This window comes from Gasterosteus aculeatus, chromosome 18, assembly GCF_964276395.1.
Source record: "Gasterosteus aculeatus chromosome 18, fGasAcu3.hap1.1, whole genome shotgun sequence".
NCBI classification, from domain to species: Eukaryota; Metazoa; Chordata; class Actinopteri; order Perciformes; family Gasterosteidae; genus Gasterosteus; species Gasterosteus aculeatus.
This window is the reverse complement of record NC_135706.1, coordinates 3,147,023-3,164,334: the sequence shown is the minus strand read 5'-3', so window position 1 is coordinate 3,164,334 and position 17,312 is coordinate 3,147,023. Positions and strand designations below refer to the sequence as shown.

Genomic DNA, 17,312 nt, shown 5'->3' with positions numbered 1-17,312 from the left:
ACCCGTTGATAAAACTCCTTGTTCCGTAAATTGAATGCATTTTTCCTTTTATTAAAGCATCGCTTAAGTGACTTGCCCTTGACTGGACCATTCTACAGCACTGTGGTTTGGAAGAATGTGTGATTAACACATGCTTCTAAAACTACACACTGTATAGGTATTTTATCCTCGGTGTACCAATGGATTTTTTAAAGCTGTTGCACCGCTTTCAAGCCTCCGCATCCCACAGCTTGTTCTTGTCTTTGCTGTTTTGTCTCCTGCGTGGATAAGAGAAGCACCGCCGAGTCTTCTTGACTGAGAAGGCCAATATTTCCTCTTTTGTTGAAGGTCTGTTAGAGAAACCTTTTCTCTATGTTCTGGACACACGTCACAGAATAACGATACAAAGCTGTGCAGCTAAAAGAGAGACGATCGGGTGATGTTCAACAAGCTCATAGGCAAAGCAGGTCCATTTGCATTAAACCTTTAAAGAACGAGGAAAATCATGAGATAAAACACCAGAAGATATAAATATCACTCATGACTTGTGTTTTAAAATGTAAAAGAAGAGTAGTTAGTAGTCAGCAGCTACAGTGCAGTGTAATTTTGGACTGTATGTAAGAAGTGGACGGCTAGCAGCTAGCAGCCTGTGATGGCATGCAGCTGTCACTCAAAGAAACCACTCCCTTAATCAGGCATAACTTTAAGACTTAACCTCATTTAACTCGCGTGGTCTTTCCTGATCTCCAGGACGACTCTTGCAGCATTGACTCGCAACCATCATCTGCATAATTATGGGAAGACGTTTTGTTGTTTTCCATAATCGAAGGAAACTTCACTTCATGTTTCGGCCGTGGCCATGTGAAGGTTTTGGGACTGGGGATGTTGCGTGTGTACAGACTGCGAGGCAAATTTGTAATTTTGCGATTTGGGGCTGTACAAAATAAAATGAATTGAGTAGAATTGAATGTGTCAAATGCAGCACGGAGATCGAAGAATAACACGCCTGAAAATGTTCCCACTGTCCTCGTTGGTACTTCACATCTTCTGTTGTTTCAGGAATAACACAATGCATCTTCTTATAGACGAGCGCACACACACGGCGTTGCACAAATATGCACACACACACACACACACACACACACACACACAGAGTCGAGTGTACAGCGTCCAGCTGTCTCTTTCTCGGCCATTGCTGTAAGAGAACACCCGCGACCGGCGCTCTAACCCACTCCATCAATCTCTCTGTGTTTGACAGAAACTATGCCCACCTGTTCTCCCACACTCCACATGCAGAGGCTCAGAGGCGGAAGCTCAACGTGGGACTTCAGGCTCCAGGTTCGAGTTGATGGAGACCAAATGTGATCAGCGTTGATCAGCGCGTTGTGCTCACTTTTATGGGAAATTTACTTAAATTATTAGTTTATTAATTGTATTTAATTTCTGTAATTACTTTAAACATCAGACAACAGTTTCTTAACATTTCAATGAATCCATTCGGTAGCTGTTTTATATTTAATGTGGAATTAACATTGTCGTCAGCCACCTTTTCCAAAACCTCAAACTGAACAATCCTTTTACTGACAGTAACTGGATCTTCTTTTCTCCAACTTTGAGAAAACATTTTACACAATCCATTTGTTTTTACATTACCAGTTTTTGCGTTCGTAAAGTTACATTATCTACATGTTGTTACATGTCTACATGTGAATGTTTTGAATGGGCAACTGATATTTTGGCCACTTGGGGCAGCAGGGACCAGCAGCAGAATTAGCTCCTAACACACATTTGCAAGATGTGTGGAGGAATCTCCTTAATTATAGATTTGCTTTAAAGCCACATTCAGTCTTCCAAATATTCACATGCAATTGCTGTGAACTTTGTAAATAACTAACTGAAGATAACAGAGAAATAAATGAATGCGTTACACACCGGCTGAAACCAATCTAAGGTGGACAAGGTGTATCGGATATTATTCAACAGCATCTATTTCTATAAAGTCGTCAGAGCTTAAATGTTTTTTTTATCTCCTGATGCAAGAACATTTAGATTAATGCACCTTACGAATCCTTTAAAAGAATTCCCATAGGATGTTAATTCCTGACACAAACATTCTTCACAGGTAGTGGGATTTGTGAGATTTGAACCAATCCTGTGATCTCCGACCTTTAGGCTCTTGCTGCCCCCCCGTCTAAGTTAAAAAATACTTCAGACAAAGAGTGACGAAATCCTTTGAAAGAACTCTTTTTAAAAGGCTTTTCCTGTGACCAGAGATCACCTGTCCAACCAGATTTCGGGTTGCCTTCACACCTCACCAATCACTTTTCATCCCCTCGGCCTCTTTTCTCTACCTGTTGGGTCCTCTGCTCCATCAAGAACACACACACACACACACACACTCACACACACACACAGACACACCCACCCCCCCGAGGCCCCGTGGTGGTGCTCACTAATGCTTGTGGGTGGGGAGAAGGGTCATGGAGGAAGGGGGTTGAAGGTGGGTTTCCTCTCAGGTTACCTGTCCAGGTAAGTCTGTGTTTGTTTAGTGTTACCTCCCAGTAGTCCGGAGGTCCAGGCGGAGGCGCGGCGAGCTCTCTGTTCGAGTGTGTGCGTGGTTTTTGTTGTGCGAGGCTCTGTTGACGTTGGAAGGAGGTGATACTTAATCCGACTGTCGCGGGAGACTCTGCGGATCGTCCTCGCTCGCTTTCTTTCTCTCTCTCTCTCTCTCACTCGCACACAGACAGAGCTGCAACAGTGGGCTTTGTGATATTATAAGAACAGTCATACAATGTATGCATATATAGACATTCAAACTGGAGAAATTATGCTTGGATAAGGTCTTAATGCCGTCAAAAGATTATCATGTTGTTTTAATTGTCTTTCATTAGAAGAGACGCAGTGAAAATGCTGCAGGCGAGAATCGGCGGTGAAGCAAAAAACAACAAGTTTCCAAGTTTCCCGGCCCTTCAAATATCCACGAAAGACATTCGTTCAGCCAGCGGCTTTGGTTTTCTTATCGTTATGGATTTTAATCTCTAAGGTGTCTGGGAACTTGCATGTTCATGCTGAGTAAAGCTTCCACACGGCCCGTAGGCACCAATCAACAGAAACAACACATTTCTATCACTCTTTTTTAACTTCAAAAGCAGGTTCATCATCAAATAGTAGTTTTTTTTCCTACCAGAGAACCAATGCTACAGATGGAGAGCAATCTTTGTATTATTATTGAAAAATGTGTGCACGAATTGGATTACCCCAATTTAGATATGTACACACATATTCTCTCAGATAACCACCACAATACTTTATATAATACTTTTATTTTACCATTTTATCAGGGATGCATATGAATCTTTGGGAATTAAACTTGCGGCTCTATACTTTTTGTCCAGAGAAGCTATTTTTTGCGAGTTTGTCCAAGCTGTTACACGTTTCTTCTCCAGTTGAAATCGATGGAAATCGAGCGGGAGGTAAACAAACCTCAATAAAAGTCACTCGGTGTGTATTCAGCACCAGGATTTGTTTGAGCCCACAGCCGACAGTTCTGGCGGTCGGAACCACAGCTGTGTTTCCACTTGACTCCGGCCTCTCCAATTAAATGGAAAACGCATTCCGTCGGTTCATTATGGGTCCATGACGAGCAGATCAACCATTTGAAATGATTTTCTTTCAATGCTGCGCATTGTTTGTTGACGCAAGGTGTTTGCTTTGACATCCTGAGACAGAAAAGGACAAACTTTGACTTTGTTATTCCAACATTCCAACACACATCTAAACATATTAATTCAGGTGTCGTATTGATGTTTTGGGATTTATGTTGCTGATGGATGAAAGTTTTCCACATCAAATTCCTCCTTATTTTTGTTGGGAATTAGTTGGAGAGCAATCCCAAGACATGGTTGTGTCAATAACTGCCGCAGCGGAGGGGGCGACGGGGGATTTCAAATGCTCAGCGGAGTCTTTGCCCTCGTGGGCCTCTGCAACAATACAACTGCGGCTGTCGGATGCACTGACTCTTCCTCACTCCCCCCGTGTCAATGAGCGATGAGCGGTTTGCGACCACGCGGCGAGCGGCGGGTCCAACGGCCAACAGACCGACCCTGCACCAAACGGGCGCCCCGTCCAGTAGCCGATTGGTGTTGTGTTCACGACTTGGTATCCATGCCGAGTGGTGTGAGAAAATTGGTCATCGTCATCCACAGAGCTATTTAATGCTGTGATGACATTTATCTTTGTTCTTAGCTTCTCTCTCAGTGAGTCACACTCTCTCTCCATTTGTTTGTAACACGAAGTCCGTCGTTCCCTCGTGTCCTTCTTCTGGCCACAAGAACTGTCGCACCGTCCGGGGGAGAAGTTTGGGGAATGTTGCAGCGCAGAGCAGGAGGATTCACTCGGCTTTGTTAAAGGGCTGTTCCGCACCGTCTGTCCTGTAAACGCCCGTCGAGGGAGGAGAAACCCGATAGCTTCACTTAGCTGTGATGGGCTCTGAAGGCAGAGATCACAGGTGAAAGGATGGAGCGGTGGAGGGCGAGTGGGACGGAGGCGCAAGGCGAGGCCGGGAAGCAGAAGAAGAGCCTTTCCTTCACATCATTTTAGATGTTGACCGATTTATCTTGTCGTTGAACGAATGTCAAGCACTTTGCCAGAGTTGCCGGAAAGATTTCTTGCTCATTCATTTTGGCGAATGTCAAATTCATCCTCTTACTCGATTAATAATGTCTTTAATTTGTGTTTCCGTCCTTCGAAGCGACCACTCAACAAGCCATAAGTTGTTGCATTGAACGACAGGGTTTTAGGAGGAGAAGCAGAAGAACAGCGGCCTGCTGCTGGTGCTGCAGAGATGCTCGAAACAAGACTTATTAATGAAGTAAATGTGGCCTAAAAGCCATAACATGAAGCTAAAAGAAGCTTTAAAAGAGCACAGTGTTGTTTTTTTACGTGTCTATTATTCAGTGTTGCATTAAGTAATTTCATTGACCTTTACAAAGAAAGAAATTGATTATTATAGCCTCATATTTCTTGACCAACTAATATGGCCTGATGAAAAGCAACAAGAACGGGCTGAATATTTGCATGCAAATGTTTTTTGTCTCAGAACTATTCATAGTGACAGCGATGGTGATTTATAACAGCTACAACAGTCAGAGGTCAAACTACCGGATCCAGCGTCCAGCAGTCTGAGGTCAATTTATTTATAGGCAAAGCTACGTTAGGCTATTTTGTTAAGTTTTCCCCCTGTGAGGTCTTCTGGTTAACACACAGCGCATGTATTTTATTAGTTGACACATCAGCTTGTCGTTTTACTGGCCGATGCACAGCTTTGGATCTCGGCTTAGAGACAAAGAGTGTTGTGTAACATTAATGTTTCACTTGTTGCTGCTGTGTCTGATAGTGTGTTACACTGCTGAGCTTTGTTGTGTTTAAATCTGCCACAACGGGTAAACTTTATCTTTATTAGTTCAAGGTGCAGTGTCGTGACTTCAGAGAGCGAGTCCACCATCTGGGCTTCTGTAGGATCGGGTTACAGTTACTGTGTTATACTGAAGATTAGAATTGAATGAATTCTTCTTTTCCTTTCTGTTTCAACAACCGCCTCCCCAACACACACACACACACACACACACACACACACTCACATGCCAGGAGGACGATCGACTCGTGTGCCTTTTTTATGTCGTATGTCTTATTATATGTATATATATATTATACTCGCAGCCATTGTGTAGCATTGCGTGATTTATCCCCTTTGGTTACGCGCGCCATCTTTCTCCTCTTCTCTCTCCTCCGCCCTCGTTAAGGCTCGCGAGTCATTATCACTTACGAGATCTTTTTTTGTTTGTTGGAAAGCCTGTTTTCATTATAATGACAGACCCTATCATTATCACGATGTAGTAACTTAGCATCTCATAATAATGAGATGTTGTCTCATAATTATGAGCTGGAGAAAGCGTGAGAGTACCACGTTTTGTTTGCAACTAGGTCACGTGACCATCAACTTCCTGTCAGCTAAAAGAAGAAAATGGCGGACTTTGAAAAACACAATATTTTCAGAAGGCATCAGCATTTGTATGCATTTCGATGTCATTTCTAGCGAGAAGTATGCGTTATATTTTCATAATCTTCTATCAGGGAATGTAGCAGACCTCCCGTTTATTAGTTTCTAGTGACGTAGTTGCAAAGCGATGTAAGTGAATGTCACGATTTTGGGGAGAAAGCGTGAGAATACCACGTTCCACAACGTAGCTATTACACGTTTTGCGGTGAGACTGGGTTGTTATGAGACATAACATTTAAAAAAAATAGCATATCGATTAAATTTAAATTTAATTGAAAGAAAAAATACATCAGTAATTGTATGAATTAAGTGAAATGCACAAACATCAGTGAACTTTTACTATTGAGCTGAATTTCACGGGAATGCACTGAATCAATGCACCGTTCCCTCTCTGTGCTTTGACTAAAGGGCGGCTCTCACCCGTAACCCCGGCCTCGCATTTAACACACAACGAACACAGCTTCCACTAAATTCCTGGGGGTCCTCATTGACGACTCTCTTAGCTTTAAATGTCATATCGAGTATCTTGTAAATAAATTGTCTAAGTATGTTGGCTTGTTTTATAAGATCAGACATTTTCTACCTCGGCCTGCACTTCTCACTTTATATAAAACTCTCTTCGAACCACACATAACTATTGCAATGTGATATGGTGTAACACTTTCACCAGCCATCTCAAAAAACGTATATCCTTGCAAAAGAAAGTCATACGAGATCAATTCCCCCACTAAACCTCTATTCCACCGTTTTGAGGTACTAAGACTAACTGAGCTAAACGCATCCCATAATGCTTGCCTTATGTTCCAAATTGTCAACGGACTGAACTCTAGATTGAGTCGTCTTGTTTCCATCACCAGCCCCCAGCACACATACCATACGAGAATCAAACCACGTATATCAGGAAAATGCCGCCGACATGTGCGTGCTAGTATGAGTGTGGTCTGTAGGGCCGCAAAACGGGATTGACGATGGCCTCAAGGTGTTGCCCGATATCTCCAACTTTAAAAGACAACTAAAACAATATTTCTTATCAACCTACATCTAATATAAAACTGTTTTTTCATGGACTACTGGGATGTATGATTGTATGTGTATGTAATGTTTTGTACTGGTGTGTCTGTCGTGAGCAACTAGTCATTATAATTTGTGGTAATTGTGTACTTTACAGTTTTGTGCTACCACTATGAATTGAATCATGGGCCCCCACCTATAAGCCTTTCTTTAGCTTCTTCGGGGGACCCATTCACCTTACCCAATTAATCTTGTACCTCCCCAGCTGTATTATGTTTCAAGTGGTATTGTGTGAATAAATAAAATTCATTCATTCATTCCTACTTCCCTTTAAGTAATAAGTAACTGCCGCGTTTTCATGAGAAGAAAGATTTGTTTTTAGTTTTTTCTCACCCTTTCCAGAGAGCGAAAAGCGAAGAGAAAGTGATGTGTTGGAGAGTATTGACCGCGACAGAGAAACAGCACCTCTCCACCCGTCTCCTGTCCGTCATCGCTCAAGTCAGAAGTCGGCATTAATCCACAGCTGTGTCGCTCTCAGCTGAAACGTATTCAAACACACGCCTTCAGCTCCTGAGAAAGAGAACAGAAAAACCAGAAGAAATGAGTCTTGTGTTTGACTGCATCTCAAACAAAAGGAGACGCTCCGATCAATCAATCAGAAACATTGATTACCAAGAGGAATTTGACTTGGCGGCTGGTGCATAACATCAGGCAGTAAGACGATGGACAACAAGACAGATAAGACAACATAGTGCAAGAAAATGCCGTGTTAAATTGACAAATTGACAAATTTGACTTTACGGTATAAAATATAAGGCTATGGGCTATAAATAATCATATCAGCTTTCTATAAGGTTTTGAACATGTTTTTGCATAAAGGAGGAATGATTTTAGCAAGCACACACTTGTTTCAGTGTTACATCTAATTAGTTAACATTAAGCAGGAGCGACACTCATTGGATAACGAGATGCTCGGTGGAATCAAGTGTATGAAGTGTTAAGCCTCGACCGCCTGTTACCATATACCTCCATCCTGGTTGTGGCTCAACTAAATGCAAAGCAGGTGGTTTACTGTGAGCGCTTTTCCTCTTATGACAAACAGAATGGTCTGCTGGGAAAAGGGTCTCTTGCCCTTGATCCTAGTGAAAAAACATGCTTCGGGTAAAACGTTTTTTATTAGATTATTTATATTTCTTGGCTTTGTGCTGCGCTGCTGTCATAATCTCAGAAGGATGCTCAATATCAAAATCCAAACACCACTCACTTCATTTAGGAGATTATGCGCCTACATCACAACGGTATTTTACACTAATTTTGTTTCACGTACATTTCAGTACAGGAATTCAAAGTTGCATTCAGGCAAAAGCTTTACAACTAGCGCGTAGTGACATATGACGAATATAACTAGAATATAAAGAGGTCCAGTTAGAGAAGTTTTCAAGAAGCAACGGTCTGGGAAATCATAATGTAACAATTTAGTGTCATTTAATAGGGATTTAATAGGGACAGAGTTGTATCAATATCTGCATGTAATCAATCCACAACTAACAAATGGCATGAATTCAATACAATTCAAAACTCTAAATATTTTCGCGTAAATTACCAATCACTTAAAGCCAAAGTGTCATAACATGCAACTGATCGAATGTCATCTGGTGAATACAGGTTTATTTTGTGAGGTATTTGGCAAACAACTTTTCAACTTGTGCATTTTCACTAGTTGTGATGATGTAAAATGCTGCAATATTGTCACAATGTGAAACTCTAGTCTTCTCTAAAGAGCAATTTGTGATTTGTTGTGTTGGAATTTCCAGGATGCAAATAAACAACCTCCAAAATAATGGGCAACCAATCAAAGCAACGCTACTTAATGCACTCATGTCGGATAAAACGGCACCAACTAGAAGTCAGTGGTTGAATGTAACATTCAATTATTCAAGCACTTTTTTGCAGCTCAAACTTGGTCAATCTGCCGCTGTGACGTGACTTCTTACCTGTCTGCTTATTTTTGTTCCCCTCCGCTCAACCGTCCAGTGTGTCTCTTGCTGTTTTTCTTCTTCAAGGAGCCTCCAAAGGAAAGAGGCCAAAGTGGGTTTTTCCAGGTATGAAAATAACTTGAGGTTAATTACAATCGCATTGTGGTATGATGCGTAAGTATATGTTAGTACATCTGTCAGTTTGATAATAATAATTGTTGTTATAATCATATTATTTTCATTACATGTCATTTAGCTGACGTCTTTATCCAACTTACATTGCGTTTTTAACCCACGGTCATACATCTTGTTCAGGGAGCAATTAAGGGTCAGGTGTCTCGCTCGGGGACACTTTGACATGGGACATGGAGCAGTGACGTGGAGTCTCTGCTCCGTGCGTCACCGTCTCCCAAAGCGACTCATCATCCATACTTTAATCTGAATTGAATTTTAATAAAGTAGATAGATGGCAGAAGAAGAAAGGACACGTTATCCAAAATGTAAAGCAAGAATTCTCTGTGACGCTTGACAAGATCGCTGGAGGAGAGACTCAACTGGCTGCAGGGTGCAGAGAACATTGTTCCGTGCACCGATTGATATCGTGCTCCAATTCGGCCTTGAATCCCCTATCCTGCCGAATGACCGCAGACATGATGATTTGTTGTTTAAAACGAGTTGTTAGATATCATAAAAAGGTACAAACCTATGCATACAAATAAAAATCGGAGTGATCAATAGTAAGGATGTCGGTCCCCTTTTACGTTATGTTTCAGTGTAGGTCAAAGTAAATGTCATAGCATGCCTCGCCGTTCAATCAAAGAACTATGCTTTTAAGCGTTTGAAGCAGAACGAGAGCTCCGTGTTGTTCCCTGGAAAGATCTTAAGAACCAATTCTACAATCACATCTTGCCAAAAGAAACAAGCGTTCTTAATTTTTCGTGTACGATTATAAGCAGCTGGGTAAGTGTTGTGTTATGAAAGTCCCAGATCCAGCTCTTAGTAAAGTGCAGTTACACAAGTAGAAATGTCAGATCAGCTGCTGTGAGCTCTGCAAACTTAAGTCACTTTCATACATCGGCTCTCGTTATAACAGCAGCCGGATCGCCGTAATCTGGAATTTAAAAACCTGTTCAGAGCTGGCGGAGGACACATTTATTTCTTTAAACAAAGCCAGCCAGCAGCTCTTGTTTATTTGCCATTTTGCGTAATGAACACGCTTAGTATGTCATTGCTTTAACACTTATGACAAAATACTTGCTCGTGTTTGAAGCACTATGCAGGAATATTTTAAACAAATAAATTCACAATGTATGTGGTTTGTGGGTGGCTAAATTGAATTTTGAATTTTTGAATTTGAATTTCAGCCTTTTGGAGGTTAATGTTACTAACAGGATACTTGCTTAGTCTATTTAATCAGTTTTGGTCAAAACAGTTTGGATTTTAAATCATATCAAAGGCAAATTATGTGAACGCTTTGACATTAGAAATAAGTTTCAAACAGGAGAAATAAAAACCTCCCGTCCAAACGAGTCGATGATGAGTTGCTTTGAGCTCACTAAAACTGAAACCCTTTTATTAACAGAAAAACATTTAAAAAAGAACCAAATTTGCTTAGCAACAGGGAGCGGTCCCCACAACTAGAGCCACACAATCTATTTGTTCTTTTTGGTTTCATTCTAGCTTCATTGGCCCTCACAAAGAACTCAAAAATCACGGTGTGTGCTCGGCTGTGTGTGTGTGTGTGTGTGTGTGCGTGTGTTCACTGAGTCAAAGAGCAGTTGTCGTTGACAGCTGCACGGGAGCAGAGAGGGAAAGAGTCAAGCGGCTTCAAATAGCCGTCGTTCTCCTCATTCGTCGGGGGAACGCCTCCCTTCTCCCTCAGACGCCGCCAGTGAGAGGTTTGCATTTCTTTGTTGACACAGTCAGCGTGATGTTTCACGTCTAATGGCGGCTGCTCCAGTGAGAACGGTTCTCCATAAAAATCCCTCATCCGGTCTGCGGCAGGTAGATGGGCTCAGCCACGGCAGCCTCAGACACGGCTGCTTGCAAGGTTTTTCAAAAGTGAGCTTAAACAAAAATCCCACCACATAAAAATATCTTTACAGTTTACACCTGACAGTGTCTTTGAAAGAAAGAAATGTTGAGGTACAACTGGTCTCATCCCTCCTGTGATACGACAAGCAGGTGTCCCCATTCGGCAGAGAGCGTATATACAGTTTAAACAATATTTAAATAAGGGCAAAAGTGATGTCATATCCAGAATCGTACCTATGCATTAATCTGTTGTTATCCAACGGATTCATTGATAGTTTATTGTATAAAATGTCAAAAAAAGAGGGTGAACTTAAAACAGAGCGAAGCAGCAAACGTTGTGTTTGATCTAATTCAAATCAGTAAGATTATCTGTGTGCTCTATGGTACAAATCAATTAGTAGTCTGTGAACGTTTGCACGTTGCATTACAGGACAATAGTCTGATGTCACCTGCTCACAATGGTGTATGCATGCGGAATTATTTCCTTCTATGTGCTTAAAACGTGCCCAGAGTTTGCACACCGTCCGTCATTTGGACACAGCCGTGGTTGTTTGCAGCTGTTGTTTCAAACACTTTGTGAAATCATTACTTAAATAACGTTTGTCATCGGTCAAAACTGTTTAATTTAACTTTTACAGTGCCACAGAATGCTGAGCTTTTCGGTCGACATTGAACCAACGGACTCCGTGTAAACCAAAGCTTTTGGCCTCCTGCTCTCGCAGTCCCCCAAATCCCTGCTGTGCGGCCTCCTCGACACCAGCGCGGCCTTTTCCTCCAGCCACAACACTCCCAGTGTCTGTTGCCCAGTTGTCCCGGCGAGACAAGTCCTGCCAAGTCTTCAAGCGCTTGCCTTTGGGAGGTTGACAACACATGTTTCTGTCCGTCTGTCCCCAGACCTTTTCTTTTTTTTTCTTTTTTTCCATTAAAGGAATGTTGTCCCTGCACAAAGAGTCTTGTCTTTCTCCACATCCGTCAAGAGCAGATTCTCTGTCTCTCCACTTTTGTCTCCGCGCTCGTGTCTTTTTGCATCCACCCGGTGGGCGATCAGCTCAGCAGGGCTGCGCTGCCGCTGCACAGACCTCCGTGACACCGAGCTGCAAGTAGACCAGAAGCAGTTACGCCACAAAACTGTCAGTTTGTCTGTCAGTCGTCCCGTAACCTCAGCGCAGCGACAACAGGAGTGGAGGAAAGAGGCTAAAGCTGAAGTGGGTGAAGTGTAGGGGGGGAGGGAGGGGGTCGGGGTAGAGTCTCAGCAGTCTCTAAAACCAATACAAGTCCTTGCTCTTGTCTTGTCCCTGCAGACCTGAGAGAGGAGGACAGAAAGGAGGAAAAGAAAAAAGGCAGTGGAAGGAAAGAAAAGGCAAGAGAGGGGAGATTAGAACGAGAAGCGCAAATATTCCCGTCGATGAAAGCGGGAGGAGCTGCCCCGAGGCAGAGAGGGGATGAAAGCAGGACGGCAACAGAGGAAAGGAAGTTTACAGCTGGTGTTAAAGTGCTGATTGAGCGTCAGTTTGTTGGTTCAAACCACTCGCGGTAAGTCGATCTGAGGGCACGTGGGGATCTTCATTTAAATCTTAAAAAATATGCTTTCAAGTTGCTTATTGCTGCTTCCATTGAAAAGCTGCAGGAACAATGCCTTTTCCTGCTGAATGCTGAGCGTTTAACAGACAGGTTTTGGCCCAAAACAAGCGGGACATTTGGAACGTTGAATTTGCAGCCAAATCTGGCTGTTATCAATGATGACAGGTGTCAGCTTGACTTTAGCGCAAGCGTTTGTAAAGCTTTGGGCCGCTTTCAGTGGCGGCGTTTCACATGTGTTGCAGATGTAACGAGCTTCAATAATTCCAATGTTTCCACCACATTGTGCGGTTCGCCTGAGAATTGTACATATGTACAAACGTTTGGTTACACTTCAATGTCACTGGCGTTTTTTTTAAATTTTGGGCTTTAAGTTTACATATCCCAAAAAAAGAACTAGTGGCAAAGAAAGTTGCGAGGAGGGAACTTGTGCTCTGCTGCACAAATGCGGTCATGTGAGCGCGAGGCTTCGATCAGGGAGAGCAGGTCAGGTTTACTTTTGATGTAATTTTGTAATGCTGACAGTTACTGACGCCTCGGCTCCTTTGAACGCACTCCACCAGTTGCCAATGGATACGTTCAGGTGACCATTAACATGAACAAGAATACATTCCTGTTCTGTCGCTTGACTTTCTAAGCTCCAATAAAATGCTGCATATCTTGTTGTTATTGTCCGTCAATTCAAGATTGACAGACAGACAATTCCACGTTGACACAACGTGGCCTAGTAGACAGCGCTGACTGAGCCCAGCTAAAAGCGCTTCAGACAAATAAGGATTCGGATCATTTTTCCAATATTTATCCAAAAGAAGAGGCATATGACCTCAAAAGATATGTTCATTGTCGTCTATTGCAGAGAAGAGGGATTTTAATGGGAGGATAATACTTCTTTCCATTTTTTCTACGCAGTTCATCTTCAAGCAACGAAAGTACCTGTGTCCATGTTGAGTCCAATCTCGGTTCCGGTGAAGGCGCCACTCCAGGCCGCTCCCGTCCCCGACTCCCCCTTCCCTCCCAGGTCACAGGGCGAGCTGCTGGGCCCCGGGACCGAGCTGCCGGACGCCAGGCGGTGATGAGGCCTCACCGACGGCACCAGCAGGGAGCTGTAACGGGGGTCGAACGCTGTGCCGTACATCTCGTGGACCCCCGGGCGCGGATAGGCCGAGCCCTGGCCGCCTATCGAGCCCCCTAGGGAGTACGGATGGTGGTGGTGGTGGTGGTGGTGGTGGGACGGGTGCCAGGAGTCGGGGCTCGGCTGGTGGAGGTGGCTGTGCAAGGAGGCGGAGGAGTACGGGTCTCCGGGGAACGGAAGCTCCGCGTGCGCAGCCGACAGAGCGCCGCCCAATGCGGAGGAGACGGGCGGCTGATGGGAGCTGTTCCAGAAGGACGGAGGGAAACTTCTCTGGCTCATTGGGAATGGTCCATCTACGAGGACGGGAGGCCACACGGGGAACGTTATGAAGGAAGCACGTTCACTGAGGCTGAAGCTTCAGTCGACTTGCTGTTTTTTATGAAGAGCACCGACAACATTTAGTAACTCTTCCTCTTGATGTGACTTCCGGTGATAACGGATGAAAAAAGAAGATTATAATAGTTGATTCCTCATTTTCAAGGCAACAATGTGAGTGACCCCTAATTTTCTGCTTTTCTCTTTTTGTCGTATCATTTTAAATGAATTATCTTGGGTATGTTGGTGGAAAGAATACGTACAATAAATAATGAATTTATTTATGGGTGGTAAAATAAACTACTTGCTACACCCCCAGAAATAGTTACCACAACTTTGAGGTTGTTATTTTGTAATATAATGTTATTATTTGTGATAGAAACACTGACACTTAAAGCAATATAAAAATACCAACAAATTCCCTGAAAATACTTTTTTTTAAAATACGGTTGTTGATTAAAATTGTTAAAATCCATATCACATGTAACTTAGCACATGCAGCCGTCCAAATGATGGTAGTATATTTGCTATATGAGTTGTTTCCACCATCTCACTGATTTAACTTCCTATTTGACTTTAACATGAATTCAGAGCACAAGACAACTGCCGGCTCAGTAACAGCCGGGATAATAAACAAAAGCTATGGCAGCTGTTATACTTATAGATAGAATATAGTTTCCAGCCGATACATAATCTAACACTATGAAAATAGAATTTAATTAACCACTTCTTTATGGGTAACCCTCAACTTTAACTCAATCCAATTTTGATTACATTTTAAAACAAATCTAAATGGTTTTATACAGAATTCTGGTTTGGGGGAGTTTTAATTTACACGAATAATGTAAAACTGCTTTGAGTTAATATTAAAACACACAGAAGAACAGAGCAAGATTAAAATCAACAGCTTCAACTCTGGAGTGCAACACCAACATCACTGCAGCTCCTCACATTGTCATTCAGATCAATACTGGAAACTCTATCTTTACAAGTAAATGTTGAGTCAGATGTTACCTGGTGGAAACCTACAAGACGCATTTAAAGCTACTGAAACCTGGGAGACAATATTGGCTTCAGCCTCAGTCCCACAATATCAAATGTGAAAAAAAATAATAAAACACACAATGACAAATTCATACCGCAAACACACTAGAATTTCTCAAAAACCATGAAAAGCATTTTAAGTGATTTGGTGAAACTGAATGTCCCGGTGATGGTCAAAAAACAGACACGCACACACACCCACAGACACACACACACACCCAGAGACACGCACCTCTCCCGGCCTTGTGGCTGCTCGAGTACACGGTTGTGTGGCTCAGGGCTCGGCTGAAGTGCTCGTCCACTACGGCGCTGATGTCTCCCTGGAAGTAAGTGAAGAGGACGCAGCGGGAGCTCAGGTACTCTGCTCCGGGGGGCAGCTCCTTGTCCTCCTCTTTGATGGCCGGGGGGCCCGAGGGGCCGAGCCGGCTCACGCTGTCCTGGGGGTCTTGCATTTTGGAATACAAGGCCAGTTTCTGAGAAGGACATGCAGATGCATATATGTGTGTGTGTCATGAAAGTGAGTTTCTTCGGGTGTCCTATTGTCACACTATCATTTTGGATAGATTTGCTGCCGGGCTTTTTATGGTTTGACCTCTAAATCTCGTGGAAATCTTTTTATATCAACACAAAAGATGAGGAATGGATTTGTTGCCACAAAACAGGTTATTATTTCAAAATGAACAGTGCTCCCATCTTTTAATTTACCACTATATCACTGTTTTAACTGCGGTTCACATATTCGATATCATGTAGAGTACAATCTCTTTCCGACTTCTCACCTCATTGCTTCTGCTCACAGTGACTGGAAAACTCTCTCCAAATGTTTTACTCCCTTTTACGTTTATGTTTCAGTAAGATGGAATAAAATAAAAAAAAGTTTAAAAAGGATATGATCATACAAAATGAGGGGTCATGAAAATCGTGCTAAACCTGAAACTGATCCTGACTCAGTTCGGGTGACAGACAAGGTAAGTTTTGGCACTATGTGAAAAATGCCTGGATGTTGACTGAGAGATTTTAAGCGAGTGGGAAAAGCCCTTTAACTGTTTTAGAAAGGATTCACAAAATCTGCCTTCCTCGAACTGTTCTCAGTCTTTATGGACGAGGTCTGCTGAAATGTCACGTGAGGGGAAATAATTACGTGAACAGTTTATGTGGCGACTAATGCTGTGAATCAACGGACAAACCAGATCAATCATTGGGTTTAATTCTAAATGACGTTTTCAAATCATGCAACATCGTTACGCATCGATGGGAATAAGGTTTAAAGACGCCTGTTGTCCATTTATTGTATAAGTTATATTGTTAAACCTCTGCGCAACTCTTCTAAAACTTGTCAGGGAACAATATGACGCACGGAACCGTTAGTGTCGACTTGAAAACAGATCAACAGCGTTTGTTTCTTTATTTTCTTAAAAGTAAAAAATAAATACATCATTTTTGTCTATACTTTCTCCTTTAAACCGCCGTAGAAGACTCGCAAAAGGAAGTGGAAAGTTTTAGATTCGCTTTAATTATTAAGCTTTGCGCGCTGGATCTATTTTTTTTTTTTTTGGAGACACCCAGTGTGTTTACGTTTTATAAATCATACATTGTTTCCAACGCTAATCCCTGCACGGCAACAGTATCCCGTCTGGCACAGAATTGCTTGAAATGAAATGACTGAAGTTAGAGTTTTCTTTCCATTATAACAGCGCGGAGATAAGAGCTATTCTAAAACTTGACATGATCCATACCTGGTGGTGATAAGGGCTGTAGGAGGTGAAATAGGGCTGAGGACCAAACACTTTGTACATCACATCCAGGCAGCTCATGGCGAAGAAATCACGTCGAAGAAGCAAGCTTCATTGAGAGAGCGCGTCGTGTTCAGCAGGAGAGGAAACGGTAATCCCGGCGACGGGGGTCTGTGCGCTGGAGAGGGTCTCTCTGCTGTGCTGCTCTGCGCTCTTTACGCACTCGACTGCGGGGGGGCGCACAGAGGGGGGACACCCCCCCCCCCCCCCCCTTTCCATCCTCCACTCTCCACACCCCCACCCTGTCGGCTCCCTCCCGCCAATCAGGGGTCAGAGCTCCACCTCTGCCTTAATGGGCTCTTAATTACGCGGCACGAACGCGCAGCATCCATAAAGCCGTTTGGCTCAGAAAGGTCGGTGGCTTACAAAGTGTTTCGTAATGTAGCATTTCT

The 17,312-nt window shown here is 42.9% G+C and overlaps 1 protein-coding gene across 2 annotated transcripts; it reads right to left on the bottom strand.

Moving 5' to 3' along the window:
* Positions 1–11,657: 11,657 nt before the first annotated feature.
* Positions 11,658–17,103, bottom strand: vgll2a (vestigial-like family member 2a). Of its 2 annotated transcripts, none has more exons than XM_040161433.2 (4): positions 16,864–17,103; positions 15,360–15,600; positions 13,570–14,061; positions 11,658–12,361 (listed from the first exon to the last, which is right to left on the bottom strand). In XM_040161433.2, the coding sequence occupies exons 1-4, from the start codon at positions 16,939–16,941 to the stop codon at positions 12,318–12,320; spliced, it is 855 nt and encodes a 284-aa protein (XP_040017367.2). In that variant the 5' UTR covers positions 16,942–17,103; the 3' UTR covers positions 11,658–12,317. The 2 variants fall into 2 exon arrangements, with proteins under 2 accessions (XP_040017367.2, XP_040017366.2); XM_040161432.2 differs by having other exon boundaries at positions 11,658–12,152.
* Between the last annotated feature and the right edge of the window lie 209 nt (positions 17,104–17,312).